Source organism: Oncorhynchus tshawytscha, linkage group LG26, assembly GCF_018296145.1.
Source record: "Oncorhynchus tshawytscha isolate Ot180627B linkage group LG26, Otsh_v2.0, whole genome shotgun sequence".
Lineage (NCBI taxonomy): Eukaryota > Metazoa > Chordata > Actinopteri > Salmoniformes > Salmonidae > Oncorhynchus > Oncorhynchus tshawytscha.
The window spans coordinates 6287676-6302605 of record NC_056454.1 but is presented as its reverse complement, the minus strand read 5'-3'; the positions used below and the strand labels follow the sequence as shown (position 1 = coordinate 6302605).

Sequence of the window (14930 nt, the reverse complement as noted above, 5' to 3'; positions counted from 1 at the left end):
GTGGTGGCAGCATCATGCTGTGGGGATGTTTTTCAGCCGCAGGGACTGGGAGACTAGTCAGGATCAAGGGAAAGATGAAAGGAGCAAAGTACAGAGAGATCCTTGATGAAAACCTGCTCCAGAGTGCTCAGGACCTAAGACTGGGGTGAAGGTTCACCTTCCAACTTGGCACACAGCCAAGAAAACGCAGGAGTGGCTTCGGGAAAAGTACCTGAATGTCGTTGAGTGGCCCAGCCAGAGCCTGGACTTGAACCCTATCTAACATCTCTGAAGAAACTTGAATATAGCTGTGCAGTGACGCTCCCCATCCAACCTGACAGAGCTTGAGAGGATCTGCAGTGAAGAATGGGACAAACTCCCCAAATACAGGTGTGCCAAGCTTGTAGCATTCTTTTAATTATTTAACTAGGCAAGTCAGTTAAGAACAAATTCTTATTTACAATGATGGCCTACCCCAGCCAAACCCAGACAACACTGGGCCAATTGTGTGCCGCCCTATGGTACTCCTAATCACAGCCAGATGTGACACAGCCTGGATTCGAACCAGAGACGCTTCTTGCACTGAGATGCAGTGTCTTAGACCTCTGCGCCACTCGGGAGCCTTGAGCCAAGAAGACTCAAGGCTGTAATCACTGCCAAAGGTGCTTCAACAAAGTACTGAGTAAAGGGTCTGAATACTTATGTAAATATGATATTTCCTTTTTTATTTTGAATGCATTTGCAAAAATGTCTAAACTTGTTATTGCTTTGTGTAGATTAATGAGGGGAAAAAAACAGTTAAAGACATTTTTGTATAATGCTGTAACATAACAAATTGTGGAAAAAGTTAAGGGGGTTGACTACTTTCCAAATGTGCTGTATAGTTTCAGGAAAAATATCTGTTTTTGTAGCAGTAGCATAATTTCTTGTGTATTTACGGACATTATTTGACAGAATATTGTATATTGGGTAATGACTCATGCATGTTGGGTGATTACTAGTGCTGGGTGATTACTAGTGCTGAGTGATTAACTGACATTTCTGGTTGATTTAAACATCTAATTGACCAACGTTAATGATCAATTATTTGAATTCCATTTCGTTCTGTTTTTTTTCTTTAAGCTCAATGCTGTTTCCCTGGAGATAAATTGAATCAAGCCCGAAATGTTTGATGTATTAGGGAGGCAAATGTTTACATAGTTTAGTGCAGAAAACAATGACTATAATCCATTGCATTACTACTTGTCCGGTCTGTGTGGGGCAGACACTGGGAGGGAGAGAAGAATGTGCAATCGAGAGGGAAAGAGAGAAGTTGCTTGGAGAGGTATCTCTACCTGAAAATACAATGATCTAACTGACAAAAATAGTGCTTTGAATTTACTTAATTCAAAGGTGTACATCGGTTCCACATGAATGAAACGTGTTAGACAAACACATTATTTTATTTTTCAGTTTACTTTTGTTTTTGTCAAGCAAATATAATTTATTCAAGTAAATATATTGTAATGGAATATAATAAATTTTATTTGAAGTAAATGTGTAGCTTCAAATGGATTTGATCATGTTCCCTAAACCTGATCACTACTTAATAATTAACATTATTTTATTGATGATATTGCTCATAATTATGTAGACGGTTCTACATAATTATTAATTAAGATGAAATGCTGCCATTTTCTACCTTAGTGTTTGAATTTACACAAATGAATAGGGAAATATAAAGTACATGCTAAAGATGTGTAACCAAGGAGCAAGAGACCATGTGTATCAGTGACAAAGAAGGCAAAAGGCATGTTTCAAAAATGATACTGTATTTTTAGTAACGGTTCAGCTTTTTGGAACGATTAATGTCCATTCACTGACATTCAGTGTTCAATGAATGGCACAGGTCTAAATCACAGTGCTATATCTGTATAAAACAATAAGAAGTGTTGTGCTCACAATGATTGGGCACTCTCTAATGCATTTTGTTACAAAATGAGGTAGTTATTTTTCATAAGGAGTATCGAGGAGTACATAGTCAAAGGAGTACATAGACAAAGAATGAGGTAGGTATGTCTACATATTTTTGCATGTTAATTCTATTGGCTAAAAGTCACTACAAAGTGAAACTGAACTTTTTCCATAAGCAGCAAAGAAATTAAGGGCATCTACTCAAAACACCATACAAAATATCTAACAAAATCACAATAGCTCCATCTTTGGACATGCTCATTCTGTTTTGAGTTTTTAAATTTTACCCCCAATTTCGTGGTATCCAATTGTTAGCAGTTACTATCTTGCTCATCGCTACAACTCCGTATGGGCTCGGGAGAGACGAAGGTCAAAAGCCATGCGTCCTCCAAAACACAACCCAACCAAGCCGCACTGCTTCTTGACACAGCGCGCATCCAACCCGGAAGCCAGACGCACCAATGTGTCGGAGGAAACACCGTGCACCTGGCGACCTACCTGGTTAGCGTGCACTGCGCCTGGCCCGCCACAGGAGTAGCTAGAGCGTGATGAGACAAGGAAATTCCTGCCGGCCAAGCCCTCCCTAACCTGGACGATGCTAGGCCAACTGTGCGTCGCCCCACGGACCTCTTGATCGCGGCCGGCTGCGACGGAGCCTGGGCGCGAACCCAGGGTCTCTGGTGGCTCAGCTAGCATTGCGATGCAGTGCCCTAGACCACTGAACCACCCAGGAGGCCCTGTTTTGAGTTTTTGTGAACAATCTAACAAGTTCAACATAAGTCAAACAACGTCTTAAACACAACAAAACAGCTCACTGAAACAGCCTGTTTTTAAATGCAACAGCTTTGTTAGAAAGTTTGTCCCCATTCAGTACCATAAAAACCTTCAGAAAGACTTCAAAGGTGTAGCGGCGCTCAGTAGGGTAACTGAGGTTCATGGCATGCGTGAGGCCGAACAGCATTGCAACAGCAAATGCTACATTGCCCAGATCCTACAGCACCTTGACGCCTTCAAGGACAATTCCAGTGTCCTCTGGTTCCTCACTCAAAGCATGGTCTTTGATAATGTAGATCCCCACAGTTGTGTCCTCGATGGCTGCCTTGGTGGACTCTTCATCCATGCCCTGAACAAGACAGAAAGGCAACACTTGTCAATCATAAAAAATGAATCATTCATCAATAAAGTGTTTACAGTTATGGACTTTAGATTGCAAAACGTATAGCTCATGAAGCACAAGAGCATGAAACAGACAGAAATAAATCAAGACTGGAGTCCTTTTAAGTGTCAACTAAATCAAGAACTGCTGGTAATATTTGAACTCCGCCTATTACAAGGATAAAATTAAAAGTGGTTCTAACCAAGATTTCCATTCAGATTACATTTGAGACATAGCCAATTTGATCACTGTATTCAGCATTCATGCAAATAAAAAAAGACAAATCTGAATAATAAAATTCAGAAGAAAAAAATTGTGCATCTAACCGCAGCTAATGAAATAAGACGGAAGACAGAGGAGACACAGTAATAGAATAGCTAGTGATAGAATATGATGGTGGCACGGAGCAGGAGAGGAAGCGAAGGAAGAAGTAAACACTTCAATCTATTAACATACCACACATTTCTGAACAAGGTTCTGTTCATACACACACACTCCCTTTATGATGCACTCTCGTCCGACATCTATGTTGCTATTCTAAGAAAAGAGAAGGATTTTCAAATAAACTTTTGGTGTAGAACTACATATGAATGTGTCTTTTGAAGCATAAGGAATTCTTACATCAGCCATGGTGCCATGATTGATATGAGTCTTCTGCCCAGCTGTCCTCCTCTTCTTTGGAACAACTTCAGCAGGTCATCTGAGTGTATTTCAAGTTGAGAAAGAAATTTGGACTGGGTTGTGGTGATTCTCTTGAACTCAGCATTGATCTGAACATAGTAATTAAACAAATTAGATAAAAAACTGCAGAAAGGAAAATAGACTGGAGATGATCACACAAGCAGCAAACTATAGGGTTCTCTATAGGGAGAGAAATAACTAGGCAGTCAGAACAAATTGTGTTAACTCTGAATAAGGCTCACTTAAGTGGCAAGCTGAGGGACAATAATCTTCTACCTTCAGATAACATACCCAATAGATCAACAATGAGACAAGTATGGTTAACTTACCTGAATGACTTCAAAGAGCGCAGGCCATCTGCAATGAAGTCCTCTACCAAAGGGTGTGTCGCAGACAACTTCATGTCTCCTGTATGCAAACTTCTTCTCCATTTTGAACTTCACTATGTTGTTCATTTTCTTCACATTGGACAGTAGAGCTTTCAGCATGTCCTCTCCTGTTTCTCCTGAGGGATATGTGGGGCAAAAGTTCACTTCTGCTCTCTTTGTCTTTTTAACACCATAGGCTGCACTTGACTTCCCTGCAGGTTTGTGCTTCAAGGAGTTTATCATCACCTCTGGACATCCCAGTCTTCTCAGGCGAGTGCGGTAGTTTGCCCATTTGTATTTCAAACTGGTTTTCCATCTAGTGAAGGAACACTTCTCAGTCAGATTTTGAGTAAAGAGTGGACTTTACTTTGATGCACAAAGCATTAAGGCATTCCAGGTCTTACATGCGCATGGACAGTCAATGTATGTACATGTGTAACGGTACATGGGTAATGGTACATGGGTAACGTAATGTGGGTGCTTTAACTTGTAATGATGCAAAAGTTGGGACCTACTTGACACCAATTCTGAACACCCCTTACATTTCCACATTCACACAACACTGAAAAAAAGACTGACATTCTGAGCATTTTTTAAAATTGGTATTAAAACAACCTCTGATAACAGTAATCATCAACACTGTATAGCCTTAGAATGGGTAGACAAAGCAGCACAAATGTAGTAGGCAAGCATCATGGACCTTAAATATGAATTTTGTTCATTATTTTTTTCAATGATCTATTGATTTATGCATGCATCCACTCATATGCACATACGTTGAATGAATTGTATTTTTGTCAAATCATTTTAATGTATTGATAAATGGACACCCATAATGTAAGGTAACACTGTTCAAGTGCTAAAATGAACTCCACATCCCATTTCAATAAGTATTTTTTTCACCTTTGCACCACATTTGACAACATAAAGGCAGCAATGGGCAAACTGTAGCCATGGGCAAAATGTCTGTTTTGATTCAAATATATTACCAGCATTTAGTGGGCCCAAAAATAGGCCCACTAAATGCTGCTGCAACATGATTGCAAATGATGTCGTGCACAAGCACCATAGCATTAGTTAGCTAGCATGTTAGCTAGCTCAAGCAGTGTGCACTCCTCAGCAAACCTTAATTAGTTCTTGGCTTGGTGAATTCGTCTTGACCAATAGGTAAATATCATGGTGTTTCGCCAACTAACTTTACCTCCTTGCAAAATGTTAATCTTGACCTAGTCCTGTTTCACTGTTCATAGAAGCTAGCTAGCAACATCCATGCCAAAATGTTTCAGACTCAAGAGCACAAAATTTGGATATGGAGCAATCACTAATAACGTTACTGCTTACGATTCTGACTACAACCACACAGACAAACGTTGAATAAAATCTAATTTTGACTACAACCACACAGACAAACATTGAATAAAATCAAACTCTGACTACAACCACACAGACAAACGTTGAATAAAATCAAATTCTGACTACAACCACACAGACAAACATTGAATAAAATCAAATTCTGACTACAACCACACAGACAAACGTTGAATAAAATCAATCACAATACCTTGACCAAGATCCTAGGTTCTGTCTTCTCAGCTAACGCGCCAGAGTTGTTTTTTGAAGATTATTTTCTTGCGAGGTTTGTATTGTTCCTCATTACTCATCATGAATTAGCTTTATTGGTTCACATTCCCCTACATGATTCAAACTAGTAGATCTGATTTTTCTTCATGTTGCATTGATTGCAAGCAATGAAATCGCATTGAGAGGGGAAACAAAACATGTTTGAGTAAATCACAAATAATGTGTTTTCATAAATCTGACAGCCCACCTTGTCCAGTTTTTTTTTTCAGTTTAGTTGGTATTCATAAGTAATAAAAGTATGCCTTATTTACTTTGAAGATCTACTAAAATAGGGATTTTGTGAGACAGCATAGGCAGCAGCTCTGTTGAAATGAGGACTTGGAATTAAATAATAATAATAATCAAAGAAAATTAATGTAATATTTTATTTAAGTAATGTGAATAAATAAGCTGTGATGGGCAGTCACTACCATCATGGGACTTGTATTAATTGTTTTATTCTGTGTTACAGTGTTCAACACACATAATGCATAGTGCATTTAATGTTTAATAAAATTATCTAAACCGAAGTCAAAAACCGTGATTATTTAAAAAAAATAATCGAACTGAAACTGAACCGACCTCAAAAAGCACTCAGCACTAGTAATTACTAAGGAGAGATCGAAGACTGAAATAGATGATTAACCATTGTTTGAGGATATTTGACTTTGTGATATTTGGAAAATGTAAAGCCTCGCTGGGTGAGCAATTGGACAACTAGCCTATTGCAAACCTTCAATCTTTAATTAATTTCACTAGGATAGGGGGCACTATTTTCACCTCCGGATGAAAAGCATGCCAAAAGTAAACTGCATGCTACACAGGTCCAGAAGCTAGGATATGCATATAATTGGTCAATTTGGATGGAAAACACTCTAAAGTTTTGGAAACTGTTCAAATAATGTCTGTGAGTATTACAGAACTGATTTGGCAGGCGAAAACCTGAGAAACATCATTCCATCATTCCATTTTTTTATGTTTGTAGTTTTCTATTGAATGCCATTACAGTATCCCATTGACTTAGGACTCACATTGCACTTCCTATGGCTTCCACTAGATGTCAACAGTCTTTAGAAATGGTTTCAGGCTTGTATTCTGAAAAATTAGAGAGTAACACCACTCTGAAGTGGACCCTACAGAGGTTTTTCATGCGTGCGACCGAGAGCGCGCCTTTCTTGTTTACCTTTTTATATTGAAGATGTTATTGTCCGGTTGAAATATTATCAATTATTAAGGCTAAAAACAACCTGATGATTGATTATAAACATAATTTGACATGTTTCTACAAACTTTACGGATACTATTTGGATTTCTGTTGTGGCTGCGTTTGAGCCTGTGGATTACTGAACAAAACGTGCGAACAAAACTGAGGTTTTTGGATATAAACAGGGACTTTTATTGAGTAAATGGGAGTATTGTGAGTGCAACCATATGGAGATCATCAAAGGTAAGTGATTAATTTAATCGCTATTTCTGACTTGTGTAACTCCTCTACTTGGCTGGTAACTGTTTGTAATGATTTGTCTGCTGGGCGCTGTTCTCAGATAATCGCATGGTATGCTCTCGCCGTAAATCCTTTTTGAAATCTGACACCGTGGTTGGATTAACAAGACGTTAATATTTAAACCAATGTTTCACACTTGTATGTTTTTATGAATATTTATAATGAGTATTTCTGTTTTTAAATTTGGCGCTCTGCAATTTCACTGGATGTTGGTCAGGTGGGACGCTCGCCACGGACCCCAGTGAGGTTAAGGAGCAATATAGAAAATAACAATTCTTTAACTACAGTAAACCAAGTTGTTTTTCTGACATTTGTTGTTCCACATTGGTAGTCTGTAACTATTATGTATGAATTTAACTGCAGAATTAGACATTTATACACGTTCCTCCAAATGTAAAATTTCGAAGTTGGTCCAAACGTCAAATCTGAAGTGTTTTTGACACCCTGGGTTGAGTCCTCCTGCTCAAATATTGTTCTGTTTCTTGTCAAATTTACAAGTTGCTCCAAAAGTCAAATTCAGAAGGTTAATGTTTTCAATAGGGTTAAAACATAACAATTAGGCACTTATTCCACATTTTTAAGGTAAGGGTTATGGTTTGGGATAGGGTTAAAATAAAATAAATAATAACGAGTGTCCACCACTGTCCACAACCTTCTGATCCAGAGTCATGGGATCCAGAGTCATGGGATCCAGAGTCATGGGATTATGCTCAACCACCACCCCCATCCACATCACTCTAGCAAGACCCAAGCCTACTTGATGTTAATAACTACATTAGATTTGATTTACTGTTTCCCTTAGTGGCCGGTTATATAGGCATTTCCTGAAGCCCTCAGGACATGGATAGACGTCCAATTCCGAGGTCATTTTTGAGCCTGACATACAGTATGTGTTCCAGACCATGTTTGAAGTTAGATTTGGACCTGTCATGATTTTCATTGGGTCTATGGAAAATGTCCATTGATAGTGCATTTTAGTCCAGGATCAGGGTTAAAATTTGGGTACGGGAAGTGATAATGTCCCTGCATTACCTCAGTTGAAAAACATTGTGAAAATACAGTAGAATGTTGCTGTAAAAGAAGGTGTCACTGTCTACTAAGCCATGAAAAAGTATTTGTTCTAACCATGTTTAATAATTTCATCAGTATTCCAGAGCACGCCTCTTTGTTGAGTGATAGGTGTCAGCTCATGATTGGGTCGTGCTAAAGCATGGGAATTACCCATTAAATAATCTAGCACTGTCAACATTAGGATCCTTTGTCATTTAATGGTTTAGGATAGACCGATCAGTCATCCAATCCGTTGCACTATAGTGTGTAGGCAAGCCTATAGCTCACCCACATTTTCAACAACCTTATATATAAATACAATGGTGAACTCTTCAAAGGCCACACATAGTTTAGAGCTGTATGGTATTTGTCACTGTTTCAGATTAAATAAAACAACGAAGCTTAAACATGTCATCACCAATTTAGACATTTGCACTTGCCCTTAATCTTTTTGTTTTAAACCTCTATTTTATCATTGTTTTCTACCTTTGAAATGATTTGATGAAATGATGAAATGATAATTTACCAATGGCATACAAACCAATTGAACATGTCGCTGTAATATACAGTATACAAAGTATAGGTAATATATGCATGTGTCCTTTTATGAAAATGGAAGCTTGAGATGGTTGATGGTTCTTTTTCATATAAATTCCACTTTCCTCACTCTCCCCTGCGGGATATTTGCAAGTTTTGTGTTCTGCTGTTGCTTCTCATCAAATCCCTTAATAGTATCATTATTTACATCGCAGTCATTATCGCCATGTCTCATATTCTTTGTCATTTTGTCATCCCTGTCATTTCTTCGGTCGCCCTTGGCTTGCTTTTGGGAATTCAGGCAGGGACTTTTTGTTAGGCTGCTGGTGACAAATGGCTTTGTAAAAAGTGCTATAAACAATGAAGAAAAAAGAAAAGAAATGGAAAAATTGAATCTATGCTTCAGTGGTATCATCTTTCACCTTTTTCAATATCAATGTCCATTATGTTTATGGATTGTTTGGCTGCTGCCTCTATTCCTTGTTACGTGGGACCTGTGTATCAGATTCGTAGATTCAATGCTTAGGGGCATCCGGCCGTTGATAATGTCATTTTGATTGATTGTTTTAATCGTTTAATTCAGTGCAAGTCTTCTAATAATGGATGGTTTCTCAGTACAGACAGATTATGGTTCAGATGGTGTATAGTCCTTTACTCTGTGTAGTTCATGATTGCGTCGTCCCTATCAATGACCTCGACCTGGAAGTAGCCTACACCAAACGGCAAGATTCCATCAAGCAGGTCTTGACAGTGTCAGTATTTGAACTTTTAAATTCAAATCATTTCAAAGTTGAATTCTTTGAACTTCTTGAGTGCAGCAGTGTCACACTGGAGTTGATGTGGTGCACCATACTAAGGCATAGCCACGGAAAAGAACGGCTCACCCAGCACAGTTCTTAATGTTATGATATCAACGTCCCTTTATAACATTTACATTTCAGGAGTCTACTTGCTATTTCTGCAGTAGGCAATCATATGCTGCTATATCAATTGAATAGAAAAACATACTGCAATGGTTTGTTTGAATTGTGAGGTCTTGCACTGGCTAATTGCCAGTTCAAGTATTAAAAGTAGCATGGTGTCTTTTGACACTACGGATCAACCAGTTAATACAGGGAACCATATGGTTTACTCCATTCTGAAGCTGCATTGTCCTGGTGACCACACACCAGCAACAGTCCTCATCATCTGTGGATGCACCCTTTTGTGTGTGTTTGAGTGTGTGTATGCGTGCGTGTGCTTGTGCGTGTGTGTGCCTTTCCCCTCTCTCTGTGTTTGTAACCAAGGTCGCTCTTGAACCGCTGTGTTTTTTTCAGAGGTGTGTGGGCTTCATTCATCATCTCTGTGATAGGTGGTGCTGTAGTGCCCTAAATCTCCCGCTCTGCCTCTCTTTCTCTCTTCATCGGTCTCTCGCTCGCTCTTTCTCTTCATCGGTCTCTCTCTCTCTCTCTCTCTCTGTCTGTCTGTCTGTCTGTCTGTCTCGTTTGAGAGAGGGCTCTTGGTCAATGTGGGGAGCTCTATTATTGAGAACAAAATCTAACTGTACTATACATGTCTTTTCTGGCATGTCATTTATCTCTCTCTCTCTCTCTCTCTCTCTCTCTCTCTTTGTCCTCCCCTTTGTAAAGATTGATTGTATGTCTGTGTGTGTGTGTGTGTCTGTCTCTCTCTCTCTCTGTCTCTCTCTCTCTGTCCTCCCCTTTGTAAAGATTGATTGTATGTCTCTGTGTGTGTGTGTGTGTGTGTGCGCGTGCATGTGTATACATGTGTGCTTGTGTGTGTGTGCTTCTTAATGTGTATATGAGTGTGTGTGCATACACACATGCGTGCCATTGTGTGTGGCAGGGGTGTTATTACTATAACCCAGTGCTGCGTAGTATCTTCAACTCTCCTCCCTACTAATGGTTCCAAGTGGGGGGGGCTGTTCTGCCTCTGTTTCTGATCGATACCGGGAGATGTGAAGAACACAAACATGGCTAATTGTTACAGTCATTGTCTTCTTGTATCTCCTGACACTTGGGATAGTAGACAGGAACAGGGGAGATGTTGTGTAATGTTGCTACCAAGACACAGATCTACCGTAGTCTGGGATGTGGGGACTTGGGAGGGAAAAGGCAATGAGGGAAAGAGGGTAAAAGCACTGCCTGTCGTTCCAAGTCACTTCATAATTGTACTGACAATGTAGGGTGGGTGGGGAGAGAGGTGTGTGTGTGCGTGCTTGCGTGTGTGTGTGTGTGCGTGCGTCTGTGCGGGAATATTTGTGTGAAGTGTACGTAAGCGTTTGACACAATACAGAGAGGCAAAGGATGCAGTTTGAAATGCACTTTCAGTATAAAACGATTGAAAGTTTTATAGAACAGTGAAAGTAGAAGACATCTGTGTCAGCCCTCTATGAGTTGCGTATGCTAATCCAATCAGTAGCAGTCAATCATATCAATTCAACCTGGATAGGAAAATGAACAACATAATTGAACTGTCAACCTCAAGTCTGTTGAACCCTTATTTGAACACAACACACACCTTTGTATAATTTGTATGATATATTTTGAAATAAAGTTAAGTCTAAATTGCTTTTGAGGGATACAACGTTTTTGCATATTTGCTCTAGTTTGAGTTGCAGTTGGTATCTTTGTGTTGTTACTGCTTTGCAGACAAAGATAATTGAGGCTCACCTTACCTTCTGGAGAGATCTAAGGTATAGAGTAGTCCCATGAATACAGAATATACACATTTCTCGCATGACTGGGTTCTGTCTTCACAGAGATAGGAAAAGAGAGAGCGTCTTAAGCATTCAGGAGGGGTGGGTGGGTGTGTGGGTATGTATGTTCTGCCAAGACCTGAGGGCACAGACACAGGTTCAAACTAAAATTGAGGAACGGGGAGAAATGTTCAAATTCTCACTGCAAGGAAACTTTCTCCTTTCTTGTTTTTCTCTACCTTTCTATCCTTTCTACTGGTGTGTAAGGACTTTCTGGCAAATGCATGTACATGGTAAGAATGATTGCTGAAGCAGAGAGAACTTAACCTTGAGAAAGTGCTATCCAGACAAAACCAGAAAATATCAGGCCAAATAGGCACCGAAACAGTCAGAAAAGGGTCACAAACCAAAGCACTAACCAGACCAAATATGCCCAAGAGTAGACGAAAAAGCACTAACCAGACCAAACAGATTCTACAAGTGTCAGGAACTCTATTGGAGGGATGTGACACCATTCTTCCACAAGAAATTCCATAATTTGGTGTTTTGTTGATGGTGGTGGAAAACGCTGTCTCAAGCGTCACTTCAGGATCTCCAATAAGTGTTCAATTGGTTTGAGGTCTGGTGACTGAGTCAGCCATGGCATATGGCTTACATCATTTTCATGCTCATCAAACCATTCAGTGGCCACTCATACCCTGTGGAATGTGACATTGTCATCCTATAAGAGCTTAGCATGGTAGCTAAATGAATGGCCAAAATATTGAACTGTCCTGCATTTTTAAACATGACCCTAAGGATGATAGGATGTTAATTGCTTAATTAACCCAGGAACCACACCTGTGTGGAAGCAGATACTTTGTATCCTTCATTTACTTGTGTTTTCAATATTTTGGCAGTTACCTGTATGTAAGAGAGTAGACAAAACAAACAGCGAACAGACCAAAACAAGGACAAAACTTGATGTAATGAACACTAAAACAGACTAACCAGGTCAACCCAGGACAAACTAGGTCAAACAGGCACTAAACCAGATGAAAGCTAGACTATAAACCAGGATAATCCAGTCCAAAAGTTATTTCCAAACACCACAAGGGAACACACTCTAACAACCCAAAGTGGGGGAAAAATTAAGGATGTGGTACTGGGAGATGATACTTCTCTCCCTGCTTCTTCTTTCTCTTCCTCACGGGCCCTACCTTTTTAAAAATAGCACTCAGTAATAGAGGGCCGGGATGGAAGAGGGAAAGGGGACCAGGGATCCTCAGAGGAGGGATACGCAATTTGAGTTTGGGCAGATTGCTTTTTCCACCGCCCGGTACTGATGAGTCGTGGCTATGCACCGGTGGGGGGCTAAGCCCTCCAGCCGCCGGCGCACTGCAGAAAAGATATCATCATGATGAAATAAAGGAGAGACTCCAGAAAGATCAGCAGGGATTTCAGGTGACAGAGAGAGAGACGGGGAGGGATGGAGGAAGGGAAAGAGGGAAGGAAAGTAGGCATCAGAGAGACAGTATGGGCTGATTGTTGGATACGGTGGATGTAGAGGCACTTGAGACGCCTGGCTGCGGTTGCTAGGGGTCATGGTAACATTGTGGGATTGAGGACTTGTGAGATTTTCGCCAAATAGGTTTTACATTTTTTGGGGGCAGAAGTAGTGTGGATCTTATTGAACCACTTTGTTTATAATAGGTGTCTATATGGGGCCTTATAGGGGGTCTGTGATAGTTGTGGTACCAAAGGCTTAGTGGATTGGACCATGGAACCTGCATGGGCCACTAATACGTTTATTAAATAACCATGTTGTTATGTTACATGTTGTTGTGAACGGCCAGTTGACCAAATCTGGACCTTCAAATGTCCTTTAAAAAGACTAGCCGGGATCTTGAAAACTGTGTCTGTATTTTTCAACCTTCCGTGTGGACTCGACTTGTCAATGTATGGCCCATACATGCTAATATCTGCAGTCTTCTCCCAGTGGAGAAAAATCCTTACATTCTAACATAATTTAGTGCATGAGATCTGTGCACTTGCTCCTGTCATGTAGTGAACACACGCTCTGAAACAAGAGGGATTTCCTGGCTGCATGCTGACAATATTTTTATAACAGCGAGAATGAATCAAATACAGTACATCGATGAAATGAATTCTTCCGAAGTTAGAAAACATCAAAATGAAGGCATTCGACCGGTTAGACATATCTCTCTCAGGAGCTCATCTCTCTCTCTCTCCCTCTCTCACTTTCAGGAGGTGAGGGGTCGGCGGAGACTGGGCAGAAGGAGACGTCCACCTGTGACATATGCCAGTTTGGGGCGGAATGCGATGTGGACGCTGAGGATGTATGGTAAGTAAACCTCAGGGTTAGTGCACAGCTGGTCAACTCATTCAGGAAGTTAACAGCAACAGTAGTACCAACTCAGTAGGCTTGTAGTTCGTGTCCACCCTGAGTTAGGAGGCTGGGAGGGTTTCAATCCCCAGGCGGGTCATACTAAATGTCATGGGAGGGATCTGAATCCTGGTCTCCCACGGTAAAAATCAATTGACCATTAAACCAAGTGAACATTCCCTTTCCTTGATGTTGAAGTGGCATGCAGGACTACCTAATCACAAGAACATGAGCAACCATGTACCTGACTCATTTCTGCTACATAAAGACTTAAAAAATGGGAACCGATGCCTTTCTGCACAGCACTCAGCAATAAGCTAATTGATTGTGGTTAAATTAATGAAAGAATGAACAAATGAATAAACAAATGAGCGAATGACCAAATGTATTTTTGTGTCTTACCACATTTATACAACCCTTAATCCCCTTATGGGACACCGTCTAGATTTTCAGCACTTCAGTGCCACATCAGTCCACCTCTTTTAACCTTAATTCAACTCCATTGACTTCTTCAGCCCCATGGGAGGATAGGCTTTAAAGGGTGGATGGACTGAGTGCCACAAGAGGGGGAAGGTGGGAAATGTCTTTATCAGACTTAATGGCCCCGACACCTTACCTACCAACACCTGCATCCCCCTGCTCTGTACACACACACACACACACACACACACACACACACACACACACACACACACACACACACACACACACACATAATCACTCTCCCCATTCCAATCTGTTTGTTTGTGTTTGTGTCTGTGTGTCCTGCTTCAGTGCCACAAACGTGCTTCACTCCCTCTGTTCCCATTGTTCTCTCTCCGTCTCTTACTATCATTCTCTTTTTATTTCCCTCTCTCTTTATCTGTCTCTCACCCCCTACTCTCTCTATCCCTCTCTCTCCTTCCCTCCCTTCCTCTTTCTGTCTGTCAGTCCTTTGGAAGGATTACTCTGAAATATGAGGCTGGGGATTATAAAAAATCAATGTTATATTCAGCAGC

At 40.4% G+C, this 14930-nt stretch overlaps 1 protein-coding gene across 1 annotated transcript in view; it reads left to right on the top strand.

Annotated features, from left to right (window-relative positions):
- LOC112225094 (tomoregulin-2) overlaps positions 1-14930 on the top strand; it is a 142382-nt gene that overhangs the window by 105901 nt on the left and 21551 nt on the right. The window contains exon 5 of the mRNA XM_024388723.2: positions 13794-13890. Within this exon, the coding sequence (XP_024244491.1) occupies positions 13794-13890 (97 nt within the window). The remainder of the gene's footprint in view (positions 1-13793; positions 13891-14930) is intronic.